At 42.5% G+C, this 23,130-nt stretch overlaps 1 protein-coding gene across 1 annotated transcript in view; it reads right to left on the minus strand.

Moving 5' to 3' along the window:
* Positions 1-22,835, minus strand: part of vat1l (vesicle amine transport 1-like) — a 184,368-nt gene extending 161,533 nt beyond the window's left edge. The window contains exons 1-2 of the mRNA XM_072279203.1: positions 22,540-22,835; positions 1,500-1,629 (exon numbers count right to left, since the gene is read on the minus strand). Of these exons, the coding sequence (XP_072135304.1) occupies positions 1,500-1,629; positions 22,540-22,748 (339 nt within the window). The 5' untranslated portion in view covers positions 22,749-22,835. The remainder of the gene's footprint in view (positions 1-1,499; positions 1,630-22,539) is intronic.
* Positions 22,836-23,130: the final 295 nt, after the last annotated feature.

The following is a 23,130-nucleotide window of genomic DNA, read 5'->3' on the forward strand; positions in this document are numbered from 1 at the left end:
CCCAAGCTCCAGCACCACGGAATTTCTCTAATTTATGAAAATGAATCAATGGTGCAAATAAACCGGAAGAGGAATAGTGAGGTAGTGTTCATAGGTTCATGGACCATTCAGAAATCTGAAGGCAGAGGGGAAGAAACTGTTTCTGAATCACTGAGTGTGGGTCTTCAGGCTCCTGTACCTCCTCTCTGATGGTAGTAATGCTCGAGATGTCAGGGAGCATGCCCACTGACATGTGTAATGCCGACAATCACACGAGAGCAGAGATATCAAAAGATCAGCAACTGCAGCGCTCTCACCTCGGTCCAGATTCTGTTCTCATTTTGGTTAGGATGATTTAAGTGCCAGGCCAGACTGAAGTGGTCAGGGTGTCCATGTTGGAGGTGAGGGATGGTTTGCTTTGCTTCGGCTCACTGCTTCACGGGGTTTGCTCGTCTCTGTGCTGGACTGGGGCTGCGGCCTGCAGCAAATGGATCTGGATCGGCTGCAGTGATTCCTGGTGTTGTGAACTTCAGTCCTGAATGCTGTTTGCTTGTTTTATTGTTTGCATGATTTGTTTTTTTCCCCTCTCAGCACACTATGTGTCTGACAGTCTTCTTTTGTTTTTAATGAGTTCTACAGGGCTCTTTGTTTGTGGCTGCCGGTAGGAAGACAAATCTCATGGTCGTCTAAAATATACATAATTTGATGATAAATATACTTTGAACTTTGAATAGGGAGCACAGTTTTTGACATTGAGGCAATGTTTCCATAAAGTGGTGGATGCAGTCCACTCCAGCAAGGCAAAGCCCTCCCCATGATTGAGTACATTTACATGGAACACTCCCACAAGATCCATCATCAAAGACCACCCCCATCCAACCCATGTCTTCTTCTCACTACGACCATCAGGCAGGAGGTATAGGAGCCTTAGTTCCCACACCGCCAGGCTCAGGAACAGTTACTACCCTTCAACAATCAGGCTCCTGAAGCAGCATGGATAACTTCAATCACCCCACCCTGAACTGATTGTACAACTAGCAGACTCATTTTCAAAGACTCTTTACATCTCATATTCACAGTTTTATATTTTTTTATTTGCAGTTTGCCTTTTTTTGCCTGTTGGTTTCTTGTCAATCTTTGTTTATGTATTTTTTTTTGTAAATTCTATTGTATTTCTTTTTTCCCCTGTTAATTCCTGCAGGAAAATGAATCTGAAGGTACTATATGATAACATATACAAACTTTGATAATAAACTTACTTTGAAATTTGACTTTGAATTTAGAGTCAATGTAATCTAACTATTTAGTGCTTGGGACTAGGTAGAAGATCAGGTTAGCATGAACTAGATGGGCAGAAGGACCTGTTTTTTGTGCTGTAGTACTCTACAATGCTATAAAGATGAAATGATCATTGTTGGTCAGACATATGTATGTAGAAAAAGGAGAACATTTGGGAATTTAAGAAGGTAGGTCCAAACTTCAACAAATGCAACAGTGGTTGACAACAATACTATACCAACCTCAAAACCTTTTGCGCCATCTCCCAGCCCCTCCACAATGCCCGAGCATTCGAAGCCAGGAACCAGAGGAGTCTTTGGTGGATTGTCTATATTGCCTTGGCGAACCATCAAGTCAATGAAGTTCAAACCACTGGAAAGAGATAAATTGTCAATTTAGATTTGCATGTAGAAACTTTTAACATTGGCATGTTGTTTCAAAAGGAATTGGATGGACCAATAGACAGGCATTCACCCAAGCTTTCTGACAGCACTACGTTAGTAAAAATATAGAACGTGTAGAAACTTGTAAATGGATATTGAAGGATAGTGATTGGGGAATACGGACAAATGGAATTCAATGCATCGAAAGATAGATTAGAGTACTTTCTGAATGTTGCTTGCTGAGCAAATGAACTGAATAAAACAGGAATAACCAGAAGCTAATGGACAGGCACCAAAAGGCATTTAAGAAGCTAATAGAAAGTTGGACTTTATCTCAAGGGAGCTGAGTCCAAACTGATTGAACAGGTTGTTATGCAGGTTGTATGGAATCCTGGCTATACCATTTCAAGGGAGGATGTATTGATCTTCGAAAAGCCACCTTAGAAAGATGATAGCATTAAAATTGCAATTACACAGGAAGCTTGAATAGACTAGGCTTGTGTTTCCTTTAAATAAATGATATTAAAATGTGATCTAATCTAGGTATTGAAGATGTTCAGGGGATTTGATGCTCAAAGTTCAAGGTTCAAGGTGAATTTATGACTACCCTATACTACCCTGAGATTTATTTTCTTGTAGACATTCACTGTAGAAGGAATAGAATGAAATCAATGAAAAACTACACACAAATACTGACAAACAACAAATGTGCAAAAGAATACAAACTTTACAAATGCAAAACAAATTGTAATAATAATAATAAATATATAATGCTGAGAACATGTTGCAGAGTCCTTGTAAGTGAATCTGTAGGTTGTGGAATCAGTTTAGTGCTGTGGTAAGTGAAGTTTTCCACGCTGATTCAGGGACCTGATGTTTGATGGTATAATGAAATACTCTTGGTGCTCGAACCTTGGGATAGGAGCCAGGTTCCTCAGGAATGATATCAAGGTGAATCTCTTTACACAAAGCCATGAGGTAATATTGCAGCTCTCTAAAACCCTAGTTAAACTACATTTGGAATAAATACTGTGTTCAGTTTTGGATGCCTCAGTATAGGAAGGACGTGGAAGATTTGGAGAGGGCACACTGGAGATTTAGAGGGTACGTCTTATGAAGATAGATAGAGTGAACTAGGGCTTTTCTCTTTGGAGGAAATGAAAATGAGAAGTGACTTGATAGAAGTGTACAAGATGATAAAAGACATAGATTGAATGGACAGCCAGATACTTTTTCCCAGGGTGTGAATGGCTAACACAAGGAGGCATAATTTAGAGGTGATTGGAAGAAAGTATAGGAGGGATGTCAGAAGTGTTATTTACACAGAGAGTGGTGAGTACGTGGAACACCATGCCAAGGGTGACAGTAGAGGTAAATACATTAGAATCATTAAAGAAACTCTTAAAGAGGCTCATTGATGTTAGAAAAGTGGGAGGGAAGGGCTAGATTGATCTTGGAATGGGTTACCTTGTTGGCTAAAGGACCTGTACCGTGCTGCAGGGTTCTATATCTACCAGTGGAGCTTCATGGAAAAACCAGGAAAGTGATTACTATCTGAATGACGAGGGTTGTGACAGGAGGGGGTGCAGTCGGATCTGGATGACCTCGTGTACTGGTCAATAAAAGTAAGCATGCAGGTCCAATAACTGGTTAAGTGGCAAATGATACATTGGCCTTCATAATGTGTGCAATCGGTCTCACTGCAATTGTACAGGTCCATAGTAAAACCACAGCTTGAATACTGAGTGCCTTCTGCACTCAATGCCTCAGCTGATGAAGGCAAACATACAATACCCCTTCCTTACTGCCCTGTCTCCCTGTGTCACCACTTTCAGGGAACTATGTACTTGCACCCCTAAGTCTCACTGTTGCGAGTCACAGAGTTTTACAGGATAGAACCATGCCTTTCCGCCCATCAAGTCTATGCCAACCAAGATGTCCAACCAAATCCCACTTGCCAGCATTTGGCCCATAACCTTCCAAACCCTTTCCTATCCTTGCATCTGTCTTTCACAAGTCATGATTGTACCCCACCTCAACCTCTTCCTGTGGCAGCGCATTCCACAAATACATATTTTTTAAATGGTGCCCCATTTTTAATGGTCCTCTTAAATCTTTCTGTTCTCATTTTAAACCTATGCCCTCTAGTTCTTGATTCCCCAACCCTGAGAAAAAGAATGAATGCTTTCACTATATCTATGCCCCTCGTGATTGTATATATTTAATCCCTTGCTCCAACAAAACATCAGAACTGATTTAAGATTAATGGTTTAGCAGCTAGTGTAATGCTATGACAGTACCAGTGATCAGGATTCAACTCCTTCCAATGTCAATAAGGAGTCTTGTACATTCTTCTCATGACTATGTGGGCTTCCCCTGAGTGCTCCAGTTTCCTCTCACATTCCAAAGACACACGGGTTTAGGATTAGCAAGTTGCAGGCTTCATTTGTAAGTTATGGCGCTGGAAGCTTGGCAACCCTTGCAGGCTGCCCCCCCCCCAGTACATCCTCAGACTGTGTTGGTCATTGACGCAAACAATGCATTTCACTGTACTGTGCCCACTTTATAAGGTGCACCAGCTTGTTGATGCAAATATCTAATCAGCCGATCATGTCGCAGCAACTTAATGTAGAAAAGCAAGCAGATATGGCCACGAGGTTCAGTTTAATTGTTCAGACTAAACATTGGAATATGGAAGAAATGTGATCTAAGTGACATTGGCTGTGGAATGATTGTGGTGCCAGATGGGGTGGTTTAAGTATCTCAGAAATTGATGATCTCCTGAGATTTCCATGCACAGAAGTCTCTAGAGTTTACAGAGAATAGTGCAAAAGCAAAAAAGATCCAATGAGCAGTAGTTCGGTAAGCAAAAACGCCAGAGGTCAGAGGAGAAGGGCCAGACTGGTTCAAGCTGACAGGAAGGCAACAGTAATTCAAATAATCATGCACTACAGCAGTAGTGTACAGACGTGCATCTCTGAATGCACAACACATTGAACCTTGAAGCAGATGGACCAGAGCAGTAGAAGGCCATGAACATACACTCAGTGGCCATTCTATTCTAATAAAGTAGCCAATGAGTGTATATTCCAATGTACATGTGACAAATGAAGCTAATCTTTAATCTTTTAGAATTATCTGGGGGACAATTACATCAACCAATGAATTTGCTTTCCAGTTGTGTGCAGAATAGTGCACCTAAAGATAAACACTTTGGGTAAAACCTTTGCTTTCATGCTTTTAAATGCGAAGACATTTAAAATTAAATGTATCTGAAATAATGAACTTGCATACAAGACATCGATATATATTCAAATTATTCACACTTGTCAAAGTGTGACAAGCAAAGGGCAGCACAGTTAACTAGTGGTTAACGCAAAGTTCTGACAGCGCTGGCCGCTCAGGGTTCAATTCCACAACTGTCTGCAAGGAGTTTGACGTTCTCGCCATGACCACATGGCTTCCCTCCCACACTCCAAAGACCCAGTTAGTAGGTGAATTTGGATTTAATTGGGCAGCGTGGCCTCATTCCTCCAGAAGGGCCTGTTACTGTACTATTTAATGTTTCCGATTAAATGTGTTTTCTGGGATTACACCCAGTGTAGCATGGTTAAAAAGGAAAATAAAATCACATCACATCAAATTTACATAGTCATGTCCAAAGTGAATATAGTAGTGCAGTTTATAATGGAATTACTAAAGAGAGAACAGGACGTACAGCTTTGAAATAAAGAATAAATTAAGCCAGTACATTTTGATCCGATTATTCTCAGTCTCTCTCCCAGCAAGGGGATAGTGCAGACTTTCACATCGTGTTCTATAATGAACACCAGGACTTTCTTACTGTGTGTCCCTGAAATGCATTGCATTTGTTCATTGGAGATGCAAGAGAGTTACTTACCTGTGTATCATGCAAATTATGAGCTAAATTAAGATGTGGTTAAACTCTTCTTGTACTTGGTGGCCATCTTATAAGGTAACCATATGGGTATATCCAGAAATTTTCCATAGACTGCACACTTCAAAAATCATAATGGGAGCAGAGGAGGTCTTCAAAAGCTTTGCCATGGGTGGGATTGTTCAGTTCTTTCCTTCAACTCACCACTTTACCTCACTGCCGGCAACGGTAGAGGCTGTTACAATATGGACATTTAAGAAACCGATGGATGTAAAAAAAATTGAGTATCATGGGCTGTGTAGGAGGAAAGAGATAGATTGACTGTGCTGGAGGTCCACAATAATGTGGGACGAAGGGCCTGTACCGTGGAAATGGTGCTGGAATGTGTGGCAAAACTTATGGGCTGTCAAATCTGTATCTGAATCAGAATCTGTGCTGTACTGTCATCTGTAACACATACAAAACACTGGAGGAACTCAGCAGGCCAGGCAGCATTTATGAAAAGGAATAAACTTATACTTATACTTTATACTTATACTGTCACCAAACAATTGATACTAGAACGTACAATCATCATAGCGATATTTGATTCTGCGCTTCCCGCTCCCTGGATTACATCCAATGTTTCAGGCAGAAATCCTTCACCTGGAAAGGAAGAGGGCAGAAGCCATAATATTCCCCTTTTCTTACCAGTCCAGATGAAGGGTCTTGGCCCAAAACGTCTATTCCTTTCCATAGATGTTGCCTGACCTGCTGAGTTACTCTGGACTTCCAGCATCTGCAGAATCTCTTGTGTTTATGATGGCAGTAGAGGAGACCATGGATAGACATATCTGAATGGGAATGGGAAGCAGAGTTGAAGTGGGTGGCTACCAGGAGATCCATACATGGCCTCCTCTACTGCCATGATGAGGCTAAACTCAGGTTGGAGGAGCAACACCTCATATACTGTCTAGGTAGTCTCCAGCCCCTTGGTATGAACATAGAATTCTCCAACTTCCGGTAATTCCCTCCCCCTCCCTTCCTCTATCCCTATTTTCACATCACCTCCCTCATAGTTCCGCCTCCTTCTACTACTTCGCATTGTTCTCCTGCCAATCACCTCCCTGCTTCCCCTCCCCCACCCCTTTGTCTTTAAAATTACTGTTTTTTTCAACTACCAGCATTCTTCAAACCCTCCCCAAAGTTCTTCCTTCAGTCCTGACGAAGGGTTTCAGCCCGAAACGTCGACTAATCTTTTCAACTGATGCTGACTGACCTGCTGAGTTCCTCCAGCGCATTGTGAGTGTTCCTTTGACAACAGCATCTGCAGATTATTTTGTGATTTCAAAACAAACCCCTTTCAGTTGAACAGAGCTGTCAGTCCCCTGCTTTACAACAAGTCATGGATGTTTGGTTCAAGTATATTAACTCTCTCCAAAATAATATCACTGCAACACATGTTATTTCATTTTATTTAGAGATACAGCATAGAATAAGCTTTCTCAGTCCTTCGAGTCACACAGCCCAGCAACCCTTGACAACCCACATTTAACCCTAATATAATCACAGGACAATTTAAAATGAGCAATTAACCCACCCAATAGATCTTGGAGGGATTCCGTGGACCCGGAGGAAACTCATGCACACCACAGAGAGAATATGCAGAGACTCCTCACAGACGAGGCTGAGACTGAACTTCAAAATCCAACACCCCGAGTTGTGGGTGTCACAAATTTCTCTTAACAATTCTAGACAACCTCAATAAGTTAGACCCTCCGCCATCTAATTTTGTCGGACACGACCACTATCTGCTCTGTGGTATAATTATAGCACCTCATAAATAATAAAGTGTATGAACAGAACAGAAGAAGAGAAGTGAAAGTTGCTGTCTGTTCCTGGCTGCTTGCTTTTGCTACACCCACCAGAAAGCAGATATTCCACCTGATTATTTAAAATGGAGACAAGGAGCGGGTCACATCTTCAGCAATGATTGTGAAATTACGTTTTCCATCCTGCCACAACCAATTTTCCTCAGTGTTGTATGTAGTGGCATGTATGTACTCTGATAATAAATATTACTTTGATCTTTGAACTTTGCTTAATCATACAGCCCAGAAACGTGCCCTTCAGACTGTCTGGTTTCTGCTGACCATCGAGGACCTGTTTACCTATTCTCCCCAGATCTTGCGCAGCTGCCCCCAGATTCTGCCACCCAATTACACACTGGGAATGTTTGAGAGTGGCCAACGAACCTACTAAAGCAACACACACAAAATGCTGAAGAAACTAAGTGAGTCAGGCAGCATCTATGGAGGGGATTGCACAGTTGATGTTTTGGTCTGAGATCCTTCATCAGGACTGCCGAAGGGCACCCCAGTAGCGTAGTGGTTAGCATGACACTACTATACATCAGGGTGTTCCCGAGTTCGAGTTTAATTCCAGCGTCGTTTAGTAAGAAGTCTCGGTACGTCCTCACCACAGAATATGGGGATTTTCTCAGGTCTTCTAGTTTCCTCCTTCAGCCCACAGTCCAACGGTGTACCAGTTAGGTTAATTAGTCATTGTAAATTGTCCCACGATTAGATTAGGGTTAATCAGATTTGTCAGCAGGGGTTGCTGGGGTGGTGTGGCTCAAAGGGCCGTGATAGCCTACTTCACACTGTCACACTAACTAACTAACCATAGATAGATAGACAGGCAGACGGACAAGATGTAAACTGTTGATTTCCCTTCATAGATGCTGCATGGCTTGCTGTGTGCCTCCAGTATTCTATGTGCATTGCTCAAGATTCCCAACATCTACTGAATCTCTTGCGTAACACATTAATGTGCAGCTTTTAGATGAGGGAGGAACCCGGAGCGCTCAGAAGAAACCTAGAGACAGTGAGAACATGCGAACTCCACACAAATAACACTGGAGTCAGATTGAACCCAGGTTGTGTCACAGAGCTGTGGCCAGTATTGAAACAGGCCCTTTGGTTCAATGCATTTATGCGAACCAAGTTCCCTTCCAGAGACAGTCTTATTTGCTTGCTTTTGACCCACACGTACCTGTCTAAATGTCTCTTAACCACTGTACTTATCCCCACCACTAAACCCATCTTCAGACTATAAGGCATAGGAGAAAATTAGGCCATTTGGCTTATTGAGTCTGTTCCACCAATCGATCATGACTTATTTATTTTCCCTCTCAACCCCATTCTCCTGCCTTCTCCTCGCAATCTTTGATGTCCTTACTAATCGAGAGCCTATCAACCTTTGCTTTAAATATATCCGATGACTTGGCCTGTCGCTGGCAATAAATTCCACAGATTCACCACACTCTGGCTCAGACTTAGCGTCCTGATGAAGGGCTTTAGCCCAAAGCATTGACTCTTTATCCTCTCCATACAGGCTGCCTGACCTGTTGAGTTCTTCCAGCATTTTGAGTGTGTTGCTCTGGATTTCCAGCATCTGCAGAATCTCTTGTGTTCATGAGGTAATACTGATGGTTCATTCTCCGTTCAGAAATCTGATGGTGGAGAGGAAGCTGCTATTCCTAAGATGTTGACTGTGTGTCTTCAGGCTCCTACACTTCCTCTTTGAAGGTAGTAATGAGAAGTGGGATTGTCTTCAGTGATGAGTGCCCTAAATGACAGATGCTGCCTTTTTCAGGCATCACCTTTTGGAGGCGTGCTGGACGCTGGGGAGGCTAGTGCCCATGATGGAGCTGGCTGAGTTTACAACTTACTGCAGCTCTTTCTGATCCTGGGCGGTGGCTCCTCCATACCAGACAGTGATGCAACCAGTTAGAATGCTTTGTAGAAATCTATAGAAATTTGCTAGTCTTTGATAACCTCAAGATTTCAATGTACTTACTTTTCTTTATTTCCCCCCCCCCAATGTACTTACATTTGGAAGTTAGATTTAGCATCGATGCCGCAAAGACAACAAATTTCATGACATATGCTGGTGGTATTAAACCTGATTCTGATCTGTCTAAATGGCAGGCAAACAAAACCTTTTCACTGTATCTCGGTACATGTGACAATAAACCAATACTGATACCTCTACAGATATCTGATCACAGAAACAATCAGTCAGTGCAGTGCAGTACTGAAGGCACACATACAAAAGCATTTCACCAAAGCAAAGAAATAGCCCCTTCAGGCCATCTAGTCCATTCAAACTATTAATCTGCCTAGTCCCATCAACCATAGCCCTCCATGCACCTCCCATCCATGTATCTATCCAATTTCCTTTAAATACTGAAATTGAACCAGCACCACCACTTCCACTGGCAGCTCGTTCCACACTCACCAGCCTCTGAGTGAAGAAGATCCCCCTCATGTTCCTCCTAGACATTTCACCTTTCACCCTTAACCTATGACCTTGAGTTTCAGTCCGACCCACCCAACTTCAGTGGAAAAAAACGGCTTTATTTACCCTATATATACCTTTAATAATTTTGTACACCTCTATCAAATCTCACCTCATTCTCCTACGGATTAGGAAATGTGATGATTATAATGAATACAGATATCTGACTACAGGAATAGCCTGTCAATGCAGTGCGGTACTGAAGGAACAGCACTATCAGAGGCATTATTGCTTGGAAAAGTTGAAGGCCCTTCTACTTCTCAGGTGGATACTGAAGACTGCATTGCCCCAGACCAAGCAAGAGAGTTTTCTCCAAGTGAAAACCAAAAAGAAAACTGCAGATGACAGAAATTAGATTATGATTATCAGATTATGAGGAAACGCAGTCCTCTTTTATTGTCATTTAGTCATGCATGCATTAAGAAATGATACAATTTGTTCCTCCAGAATGATATCACAGAAACACAAGACAAACCAAGACTAAAAAAAACTGACAAAATCCACAATTATAACATATAGTTACAATAGTGCAAAGCAATACCATAATTTGATGAAGAACAGACCATGGGCACGGTAAAAAAAAAAGATAATCTATGATCTAAAGATCTAAGATCTAAAAAAAAATCTGAGATAAAAGCAGAAAAAGCTAGAAATTGTTAGCAAGTAGGCCATGTCTATGGGGGAGGGGAGAAGAAGCAGAGCTGAAAAATAATCTTTAACATGAGACTTTGACTCTGTTTCTCTTTCCACAGATGCAGCACAATTTGTTGAGTATTTCCAGCATTTTCTGCCTTTGAGTTTTCCCCCAGTGTCTCAGCTGGTATGTATCTCACAGTTAAAGTCACCAAATAAAAAGCTGTTCTTTATTTCATTGTTATTTTTTGGAGGGGGAGGCCTGCTCCATACAAACTCTCTGCTGCATACCAAGAGTGGTCTCAACTCAAACCTCCAATGGAATGATCATCGGACTCAATGTTTAATTATAGGTCGTACACACAAAATGCTGGATGAACTCAGCAGGCCAGGCAGCATCTATGGAAAAGAGCAAACAGGCAACATTTCGGGCTGAAACCCCTCGACAGGACACTTTTAAGTCTTTAATTTTGTTTCCTCTCAGCTTCATACCGTACAAATGGATGCTTCTTCTTGTACTCCCGTGTTGCCACAGGTGTCAAGCCCATGCTCTGCAAAGTTAAAACTGGCAGATGCCACTATTAAGACCGACAAATACCACGCTCTATTCTGTATTCTGGGTTAAAGAAGGGTGCAAGGGTATAAAAGTGAACAGGAAGACCAGCAAAAACAAGTTGACATTGGAATTCCATTCAACACTGAATATAGAACATAAAACAGTAGAGCCACATCACACCCATCAGCCCACAATGTTGTGCTGGCTTTCTAATCTGCTCAAAGATCAAACTAACCTTAACTCTTGCCTCCCACATAGCTCCACACACAAAATGCTGAAGGAATTCAACAGGCCAGGCACCATATGGACACGAGTTTAGTCGGCCCTTCGAGCCGAGACTGCTCATCAGTCCTGATGAAGGGTCTCGGCCCGAAACGCCTACTATTTACTCTTTAAGATTACTCTCCCTTCTATTAGCCATTTCTGCCCTAGGAAAACGTCTCTGGCCATCCACTCAATCTCTACCTTAAATTTCAAAGCAAATTTATTATCAAAGTATATATACGTCACCGTATAAAATCCTGAGAGTCATTTTTGTAAGGTATTCACAGTAGAACAAAAAAATACACCTTATCATCTTGTTCACCTCTATCAAGTCAATTTTCATCCTCAAGTATGTCAGACCGATAGATGCTTTGGAGACACCTACATCCATTTGCCCATCATTGCCCACCTCTCCTCATCCCACCTATCACCTACCAACACCTGTCTCATCCCTCCCCCCCCCCACCTCCTTACACTGACTATCTCCTTTCTGCAGGCTCAGCCCTGCAGCAGCGTCACGCTCCAAAATGTCAACTGTCCCTTTGATGCTCTACCTGCTGAATTACTCCAAAGGTTTATGCCTTAGCTAATGGATTTTTGTTGGTTAACTTATGTCAAGGAATACGAAAATGAAGCTGGTGAAGAGAGTTAGGGTTTAAACTGCCACGGATGAATTGGCTAACCTGGAAGAGATAACAGGCCTTGTCCTAATCCTGATCCAAGGAATCCACTGAATAAATTCAAAAATTATAGCAGGCGAAGTGTTAAAATTTTAATCAGGAGTGAAATAAGGAAGTTTGTAATAATCAGGAAATATCTTCCTTAAAAATGCAACAAATTGAAAATTTCAAAACTATGATTTTTATTACTGGTGTCAAGGAATATGAAATAAAGGCTACTAAATTGATAGAGTCTGATCATGTTCTATCGCACATGACTTATCACATTGAAACATACCTGATACTGAAAGGCCTGGATTGTATGGACATGGATAGGATGTTTCCATTAGATCAAGAGCTCTGAGGTAATGTTGCAGCTCTAGAAAACCCTAGTTAGACCACATTCGGAATGTTGTAATCAGTTCTGGTCGCCTCATTATAGGAAGGATGTGGAAACTTCAGAGAGGCGGCAAAGGAGATTTACCAGGATGCTGCCTGGATTAGAGAGCATGTCATATGAGGAAAGGCTGAGCAAGCTTGGGCTTCTCTCTTTGGAGCAAAGGAGGGTGTGAGGTGACTTGATAGAGGTGTACAAGATGATAAAAGGCATAGATCATGTGAATAGCCAGAGACATTTTTCCCCAGGGCAGAAATCAGAAATAAGATTGGGCATAATTTTAAGGAATTGGAGCAGAGTATCGGAAGGACATCAGAGGTAATCTATTTTTTACACAGAGAGTGGTGGGTACATGGAATTCCCGGCCGGGGTGATGGTAGAGGCAGATACCTTAGAGACATGTACATTGCTGTGCAAAAGTCTTAGGCACATATATATAGCTAGGGTACCTAAGACCTTTGCACAGTCCTGTATTTATGAAGCGGAGAGTGAGTTAGTAAATCTAGCAGGAGCAAAGGAAGTTGGGAATGGTGAGGCTGTGGGCAGGCAGCAAAGAACATGTGCCAGGGGTTTGGGGGGGTGTGGGGGAGGTTAGCGAGGATGCAAACCCACCAAGCCCTGAGAAACCAAGCAAGGTAATTTGATTCCAAACAATTGGTTTACTGACCATCACAGAATGTCTTTCTAGTGCTTCCTGCTCCCTCCCCTCTTCCCAACCATGATTCCCTTCTCCCTGCCCCTTTCCCACTCTCAGTCCACAATAGAGACCCATATCAGAAACAGGTTTATCATCACTCACATATGTCATAAAACTTGTTTTTTTTTGTGGCAACAGTACAGTGCTATACACAGAATTACTACAGTACTGTGCAAAAATCTTAGGCACCCTCACACTTCGATAGGTACATATGTGGATGATAGAAAAATGGAGGACTATGCAGGAGAGAATGGTTAAATGGTTGACACTATGTCGTGGGCCAACGTGCCTGTACTGTGCTGTAATAGCCTATGGTCTAGTGGGAGAGTCTCAGATGCAAAGCCACAGCCTTAGAATATAGGGATCTCTTTAGAACAGAGATGAGGAGGAATCTCTTCAGTCACAGGGTGTTGAGTCTGTGGAATTCATTGCCACAACGGGCTGCGGAGGCCAAGTCTTCAGGTGTATTTAAGGCAGATTGATTGACTCTATGTTGGTAGGGGGTGTAACATCTGTGGGGAGTAGGTAGAAATAAGGAGTTGGAAAAAAAAAGACACTCCATTGAGCAAATGGCCTAATTCTGCTCCTATATCTTATAGTCTATAACTAAATGTTTGAATAGGCTCAACAGCCTCTTATTCTTGTCTTGATTTTGAGATCTTATACAACCTGCAGTCAGCTCCGAACACACACTGTACAGTGATGAATGAAGCAGATTCATTATTACTGCTGTCACTCCAGACTTGCCTCAACATTGAAGCCAACAAAACAGAGTCCATTACTTGTTAACTTCAAACAACCACTCATCAGACTGATCACAGTGCTGCTCAGAATTTGGAAGTATTCTTGCTTTAATGAAAGATAGAGAAAATTAAAAAATAGGTTTAATAATTACATCTGTGCCCAAGATCTGCAATGTTATTCCCTTGAGCGAATTCATTACAACGAGGATTTTAAAAAATAGAAAAGGTACACTTTTGATTCAATAGAACATGTCAGCATGTTACAGTTCGAGAAAAAAATAAGATCTCTTTTGACATTAGTGTTGAAAACATTAAGCAAGAACTCTGATAGAGATGTTCAATCACTTGAAAGGTTATGACTGGGTAAATAACAATAAGTTGATTTGACTGGTCAGGAAAATAGTACAGAGACAACACAGATTTAGGATAATTACGAAAAAAGTTAAGGGGAGATTGGGTTGTTGGTTAAATCATGCAATTCCCTGCTGCAAGCTGTTGCTGAAAGGGCAGCAATAAATTACATTTGGAAGGAATTAGATGATTTCTTACAGGAGAGGGAAATTAAATGTGAGGAAGAGGAGTTGAACTAAAGCAAAGCGTTAGTCATAATTCATGGATTAAATGGCATATTAAACATTGTAACAACATTAATACTTTCCAAATTCCCAATTTGATGTCCCAGAATTATTAGAGAAACAATTAGGTTATTAGGTACACTTGTACACCTGCTCTTCAATACAAATATTTATCAGCCAATCATGTGCCAGCAACTCAATGTATAAAAGCATGCTGACATGGTCAAGAGATTCCGTTGTTGTTCAGACCAAACATTGGAATGTAGAAGAAATGTGATCTAAGTGACCTTGACTGCGAAATGATTTTTGGTGCCTGATGAGGTGGTTTGAGTATCTCAGGATATGCTGATCTCCTGGAATTTTCATGAGCAACAGTTTCTCGCGTTTACAGAGAATGGTATGAAAAGCAAAAAAAAACACAGTGAGCGGTAGTTCTGTTGACAAAAATGCCTTGTTAATGAGAGGACTGAGGAGAATGGCCAGACTGGTTTAAGCAGACAGGAAGGCGTCAGTAACTCAAGTAACCATGCTTTAGAACAGTGGTGTGCAGAAGAGCATCCGAACACGTCGAACCTCGGAGTGGGTGGGTTACAACAGCAGAAGGCCATGAACATACACTCAGTAGCCACTTTATAAAGTACAGAAGGTACCTAATAAAGTGGCCACTGAGTGCAGATCCTGGACAACACCAACACCTACATCAGGATGCTGTTCATCGACTATAGCTCAGCACTTAATACCATCATTCCCACAATCCTGATTGAGAAGTTGCAGAACCTGGCCCTCTACATCTCCCTCTGCAATTGGACCCTCGACTTCCTAACCAGAAGACCAAAATCTATGTGGATTGGTGTTAACATATCCTCCTCACTGACGATCAACACTGGAGTACTCCGGATTAATAAATAATAATATAATAAATAAATAAATGTGTGTAAATGAAATAAATAAGCCCAGTGGCCACACATTTTAATTCCATATCCCATTTCCATTCTGATATGTCTATCCACGGCCTCCTCTACTGTAAAGATGAAGCCACACTCAGGTTGGAGGAACAACACCTTATATTCCATCTGGGTAACCTCCAACCTGATGGCATGAACATTGACTTCTCAAACTTCTGCTAATACCCCACCTCCCTCTCGTACCCCATCTGTTATTTATTTATATACACACATTCTTTTTCTCTCTGTCCTTTTTCTCCCTCTGACCCTCTCACTATACCCCTTGCCCATCCTCTGGGCTTTTTCCCCCCTCCCCCTTTTCTTTCTCCCTAGGCCTCCTGTCCCATGATCCTCTCGTATCCCTTTTGCCAATCACCTGTCCAGCTCTTGGCTCCATCCCTCCCCCTCCTGTCTTCTCCTATCACTTTGGATCTCCCCCTCCCCCTCCCCCTCCCACTTTCAAATCTCTTACTAGCTCTTCTTTCAATTAGTCCTGACGAAGGGTCTCGGCCCGAAACATCGACTGTACCTCTTCCTAGAGATGCTGCCTGGCCTGCTGCATTCACCAGCAATTTTTATGTGTGTTGCTTGAACTTCCAGCATCTGCAGATTTCCTCGTGTTTGCGTCTTTGAGGATCTAACCTGGTCCCAATATATCTATGTAGTTATAAAGAAGGCAAGACAGCGGCTATACTTTATCAGGTGTTTGAAGAGATTTGGCATGTCAACAAATACACTGACAAACTTCTACAGTTGTGCCATGAAGAGCATTCTGACAGGTTGCATCACTATCTGGTATGGAGAGGCTACTAAACAGGACTGAAAGTAGCTGCAGAAGGTTGTAAATATAGTCAGCTGCATCTTGGGTACTATCCTACAAAGTACCCAGGACATCTTTAGGGAGCGGTGTCTCAGAAAGGCAGCATCCATTACTAAAGACCTCCAGCACCCAGGGCATGCCGTCTTCTCACTGTTACCATCAGGTAGGAGGTACAGAAGCCTGAAGGCACACACTCAGCGATTCAGGAACAGCTTCTTCTCCTTTGCCATCTGATTCCTAAATGGGTATTGAATCTTTGGACACTACCTCGCTTTTTTTTAAATTTTCTTTTTAATGTACAGTATTTCTGCTTTTGCATTTTTTTTAATCTATTCAATATACGTAATTGATTTACTTGTTTATTTATTATTATTTTTATTTTTTCTCTGTTAGATTATGTATTGCATTGAACTGCTGCTGTTAAATTAACAAATTTCACGTTGCCTGCCAGTGATAACAAACCTGATTCTGATTCTGATTCTGAAATGTATCTCTGCTGTTACTCAGACCCTTATCCACACCTTCCCGTCTCTTGAGTTGGCGATTCCGAAGCTCTCTTGGTTAACCATCCATAGAGTCATAAAGCACTACAGCAAAACAAAAGGCCCTTCAGCCCATCCAGTCTGTGCCAAACTGTTATTCTGCCTAGTCCCGTTGATTGACATTTGGACCACATTTCTGATTCTGAAATGTTTAAGGGGAACATGGGAGGGAACTCCTTCACTCAGAGGTGATGAGAGTGTGAAGCAAACTGCCAGCAAAAATGGTGGATGCAGGGTCAATTGCAACGCTTATGAGAAGTTTGGATAGGCACAGAAATGGGCAAAGTACGGAGGTCTATGGCCCATGTGCAAGTTGATGGGATTAAGCAGAATAACCGTTTGGCATAGATTAGATGGGCCGAAGGGCTTGTTTCTGTACTATAGAGTTCTATGATGCTACAATTCTAGAGCAATATGTTCGTCTGAGATCTCACATTAGATGTCTACCATCTTGGCAAGGTTTTAGTCAACAACTTCAGTAACACCTCACGCGCCTTACTGTTCACCTTCCTGCTCAGACGCTATTTGGCCTACTTGCTTTGAGAACCTGCATGTTTTCTTTAAATTTCAGGTATCCAGCAGCAATATTTTGCTCTCAACCAATCGCATGCTCAGTATATTTCTTTAATTGATGAGGGAAGAGTGGGTTAGGGAGCAGATTTAGTTCAGTAATGTACCAATGACAAGTTTCAAGTTCTCTTTCTGGCATTTCTCATTCTGCCTTTACTGCTCTAAGCCTGTACTACTCCCTGCTACTATTGATGGTGAGGACCTGGATGTGGTGAGGGCCTACAAGTACTTGGGATGCAACTGGATGACAGACTTGAGTGGAGCACTAACACAGAGGCTGTGTACAAGAAGGGCCAGAGTCGCCTCTACTTCCTGAGGAGACTGAGGTCCTTTGGAGCATGCAGGACTCTTTCACATGCTCTACCAGTCTGTCGCCACCAGTACAATCCTCTTTGTGGTGGTGTGCTGGGGCAATGGCATCAACCCAGGTGATGTCAACCAACTCAATAAACTGATTAGAAAGGCTGGCTCTGTTATAGGAGTCAAGCTGGACACACTAGAGTCTGTAGTAGAACAAAGGACCCTACGGAAAATCCTGGCAATTTTGGACAATATTATTCACCCTCTGTATGCTACCTTAGCTGAATAGAGAAGCACTTTTAGTAATAGACTAAGAGAACTGTACTGCTCCAAGGAATGCTATATGAGATTATTCTTCCCCTTGGCCATTAGATGCTATAATGAATCAACCTTTCGCCAGGGGAGTGATGACCCCCTCCTTTTGGACTGTTCGAGGTAACTTATTTTTTATTCTTTCTTACTTCTCTTCTAATATTTGCGTATTTGTATATTTGGGCACTTGTAATGTTTCTGTTACACTGTAATTTCCTTTGGGATCAATAAAGAATCTATCTGCTTATCTATCTTTACCTTTCACCTCCTCAGGACAACCCAACTTTCCTTACAGCCATTAAAACACTTCAGAAGAATGTTCACTGTTGTAGGAGACTTGCCAGCCTGTCTGTGCACAGGAAGCTCCTGTGCACAGGCAGCCATGCAAAAAAAACATCAAATAATTTGACATATAAGACCATAAGCCCAGAAGATATAGGAGCAGAATTAGGCCATTTGGCCCATTGGGTCTGCTCTGCCATTTCATCATGGCTGATCCAATTTTCCTCTCAGCCCCAACCTCCTGCCTTCTCCCCATTTCCCTTCATGCCCTGACCAATCAAGAATCTATCCATATCTGCCTTAAATATACATAAAGACTTGGCCTCCACAGCTGCCTGTGATGAAAGATTGCACATATTGTCTGTGGTCATAGGACAAATATTGGCCAAGACTTGAGAAAGAATTTACTCTCTCATCAACTACTTTCTTTGATCCAAATGAGGAGAAAAGGCCCCAGCTTAACAACCATATGAATGCACAAAACACCACAAAGAATACATTGATTGAAAGACAAATGCTGTTCAGCACATAGGGGATTAAAAATAAAACCTAAAAATTTTCAGAACAGTGCCACGGAAACTTTTAAGACCATAGATATAGGAGCAGAATTGAGCTATTCAGTCCATCAAGCCTGCTCCACCACTTGTCCATAGTTGATTTATTTTCAACCCTCTTCTGCCATCTTCTCTCCTTTAACCCTTAACTCTTATATCATAAATTTTATGTCCCTTTTGCTGAAAGGCCTGGATAAAATGGACATGGAAGGGATGTTTCCATTAGCAGGAGAATCTAGGATCTGAGAGCCCAGCCTCAGAATAAAGGGAATTGTGTGAAAACATGGTAAGTTTTAGGAGTTAGTTAGTTAGTTATTTATTTATTGAGATACAGCACAGAATAGGCCCTTCTGGCCCTTCGAGTAATGCCACCCATCAATCACCCAATTTAATCCTAGCCTTATCCAGGACAATTTATAACAACCAACTGGTATGTCTTTGCACTGTGGGGGGAAACAGAAGCACCCAGAGGAAATCCATGCAGTCACAGGTACAAACTCCTTACAGGCAGTGGCGGGAATCGAACCCAGGTCGCCTGTACTGTAAAGCTTTGTGCCAACCACTACGCCACTGTGCCACCTAGGCTTACAAGGGTAATTGAAAAAAAGGAGGAAATTCTTCAGGCAGCAGATAGAGAATCTGCAGAATCCATTTCGACGGGGAGTTCTGAAGGCCAGGTCATTGGTATTCAGGGCAGACATTTATAGGTTCTTGAGTGCTAAGGGAGGGAGGAGTTCAGGGTTCATTAGATTATTAGACATAGAGCAGAATTAGACGATTTGTCCCATTCACTCTGCTCCATGGCCTCTCAGCCCCATTCTCCTGTCTTCTCCCCACAATCTTTGATGCAGTTACTAATCAAGGACCTATCAAACTCTGCTTTAAATATACCCAGTGACTTCACCACCACAGCTCTCTATGGCAACGAATTCCACAGATTCGCCACCTTCTGGCTGAAGAGATACCTCCTCATCTCTGTTCTAAAGGGACATCCTTCAGTTCTGGGGGTGCACCTTATGGTTCGAGACTACCCATTATAGAAAACATCCTCTCCACATGCACCCTATCTAGGCCTCTCAATATTCGATAGGTTTCAACGAGACTCCCCCCTCATTCTACAGGACCAGCATCAAATGCTCCTCATACCTCAAACGCTTCATTCTCAGGGTCATTCCTGTGAACCTCCTCTGGACCCTCTCCAATGTCAGTATATGCTCCGAGATATGGGGCGCAAAACTGCTCATTATACCCCCACATTATGGGAAGAAGGCAGGGGAATGGTGTTGAGAAATAAAATCAGTCAAGATTGAATGGGGGAGCAGAGTCGATGGGCTGAATGACCTTATTCTGCTCGTATATCGCACCCTCATCGAAAGAGCAGACACGTCTTTGCTTCACGGCTCATTCCAATGAAGGAACTTCTTACAATGCATATCGCCTCCAGTTCCGCACGCAAGGTGCTGGAGGTCAGGCAGAATCCATGGAGAGGATTAAACAGTTGACGTGTTGAGCTGAGAGCCTTCATCAGAACTGATGAAGTTCTCTCCCTCAGTACTGCACGCTGGTTGGTGTCTGGAATATAAAGGGACACATACGAGCAGACACGTACACACGTGACAAATAGACAGCTACAAACACACTGATGCAATCTGGTATTATCACTTATGTACTCAGTCTCAGAAAAATACATCCTTTAAACACTTAATCCACCTCATGTTTACTTTAAATACAAACTACCTCATGTTTTCACACAGTTACGTGTCGCTCTAACTTGTGTTTCTTTCAGCCTAAAGACTCATGCGCCATTCCTCCCCTCCCCTCCTCCTTTCCCATCATTTGGAAGCAATTTCAACAGCTTACAAAACAGCAGGTCAGGCAGGAAGGGAATAAGCAGTCCACATTTCATCAAGACCCACCCGAAACGTCGACTGTTTATTCTTCTCCATAGGCACCGCCTGACCTGTTGAGTTCCTCCAGCATTTCGTGTGCGTGTTACCCGGGGTCTCCAGCATCTGCAGAATCTCTTGTGTTTATGATCAACAGCTTAAATAACAAAACTGCAGGCGGATATTTTCAATTAAATTAACTGGAAAAGCTCAGTATAAAAGTTCAAATCTTGCTTGTCAAAAAGGATTTTTACTACAATTTAACCCTGTTAAAGCCTCACAATAATTTCCTGTCTGTGTTCTTTCCTCCCCAGGTGAAAGATCTCCCATTCCAGTCAGTGGTGAATTGATTGATGGTGCGGTGTAATCTCCGAGCTCGGGGCTTGCTGATGGCTCTCTTGCCGGGTTTGAAACAGGACAGCTCATTGATTAGGATCTGAATTAATCACTCTATTAGTCAACACGGACTCAGTATATTAAAAAAAAGAACCGCTCGGGAGAATGAGAGCAAGAAAGCTGATAAAGGGCAGTGACAAATACACAATTAGAGTGAATGAATCATTTATATTAACAAGGATCTAAGCTTTTTATTTATATTTCTATAAATGAGCATCAAACAGCATATCATAGCGGCTTAAAGTATAATTGCTCCGCTAAGCGTTTCACAACAGTAAATAAATAACTTGTTTTATTCTTCTACACAGAGTTTTGACATACATGGTGTGTCATTTTCCTTAAGGGAGCTGGTATAGCAACTGCACAGAATATAATGTAGCACGTAATCAAATGCACATAGTGCTGAATACATATCCACAAATAGTATATGTATTATACTATTTAGATCACATTCAGGATATCGATGAGCATGTAGTCATACTGATGAACGGATATAGGTACACACTGGATATTAATTGTGACTCTTGTAGACGATTACACAGTTTATCAATAACATGCCAGGCTAAAATCAACAGGATAGAACAGGCTCAAAGGACCAAATTGTATTTCTATACCTTATGGTCTCCTCCAAGAGCCCAGTCATGGTTTGGAGGCTTGTGTGCCTCGATGACCCAGAGAATCATGCCGGCTGGAGTCAGGGCTTTACGCTTTGGTTCTTGGTAGGGTCACCCATGCCAAACAGGTCAAAGGGTAGAGGCCAGACTAGGAGTCGTCCACTGGTCCTCCAGGTTCGGGGGTTCAGCTCAGGGCTAACAACCCTGACTGGTCAAACAAAACTGTCACAGAATCCTACTACATCTGAGTGTTACGGTATTCCTCCTGAGTCTTCATGACTTGCATGACTGACAGTAGTGAAAACTGAGAGCAAGCTACTGACATGATGAAGGAAGCCCAGAACACCACCAGAGATGGAGGACCCTCACTGCGGCCCTAAACACCAGCAAGTAATCTACTGGGCTAAAATTTTACATGGGATTTTATAAATATAAAAGATGCTAACTGACTCTAAGCAAACGCAACCTGGAGATGTAGAACGTATAGGACGGTGGATGTGGATGGTTGGAATGCGTAAGATGTCTATCATCAGAGACAGATGATAAAGGTATAGGATGTCCCGCGTCCGATAAGTGCAGACTCATGATCAATGTACAAACGCAGACTCGTGGTCAATGTATTGGACCTGCTGGGAGATGGTCAGCGAATAGGATGTCCTCTTTAGTAAGTGCAGATTGATGGCGAAAGCCTTGGTTGCTCCCTGTGTACATATGAAAGATGCTACTGGTTCAGGACGCTGTCACACATATACCTAGAGACTCTCTCTTTCTTTCTTCCTTTCTCTCTCTCTCTCTCTCTCTCTCTCTCACACACACACACACACACACACACACACACACACACACACACAAACACACACACTCACACGCACACAAAGTGCAACAACACAGATTAGACAGAACACTGCTACTTAACCAGGCCTTCACTCGGATCTTCACCTCCCCCTCCTGGGGTTCGGGCATCGCTTTCCTGTTCACCCTGAGCTTGTTCAGCCCCCCGAAGCCGGCCAGGATGACGGCTCGGATCTCTTTGGTGTCTCCCAGCCCGCTGCCCCTCTCTTTGCCCGCATCTTTCTCGATCATGTGCTCCGTCTCCTCGCTCTTGTCCAGCCCTTCGTTAGCCATAAAGCAGAGTGGCGGAGATTGCCCAAAACACAGGGGGTGGAGGGCGGGGTGGGGAGAGGGTGCTGGCTGTGTCTCTGCTGCAGACGGTGTGAGTCTACTCTGAACTTGAGCATCGATTGAAACCTAGCGCTGGCGCAGACAGGCAGACCCAGTCGTAATGCGCAGTATATAACACGCGACCAGAAGCTTCTGTCGTCGCTGTGAAGGTGATCTGTATACAGCGGAGAACCATATTCAACATAGAATGGGCTGTGGCAAGCAGATTCTGACTTAACGTGCACTAATGTAATTATAGTTTTTTGTTCATTTTTGTCGTATGTTTGTTAGAATTTGTGCAGTATTAACTTCAGTAATTCATGTTTGTAATATACCCCGGGGCTGC

This window comes from Mobula birostris, chromosome 15, assembly GCF_030028105.1.
Source record: "Mobula birostris isolate sMobBir1 chromosome 15, sMobBir1.hap1, whole genome shotgun sequence".
NCBI lineage: Eukaryota > Metazoa > Chordata > Chondrichthyes > Myliobatiformes > Myliobatidae > Mobula > Mobula birostris.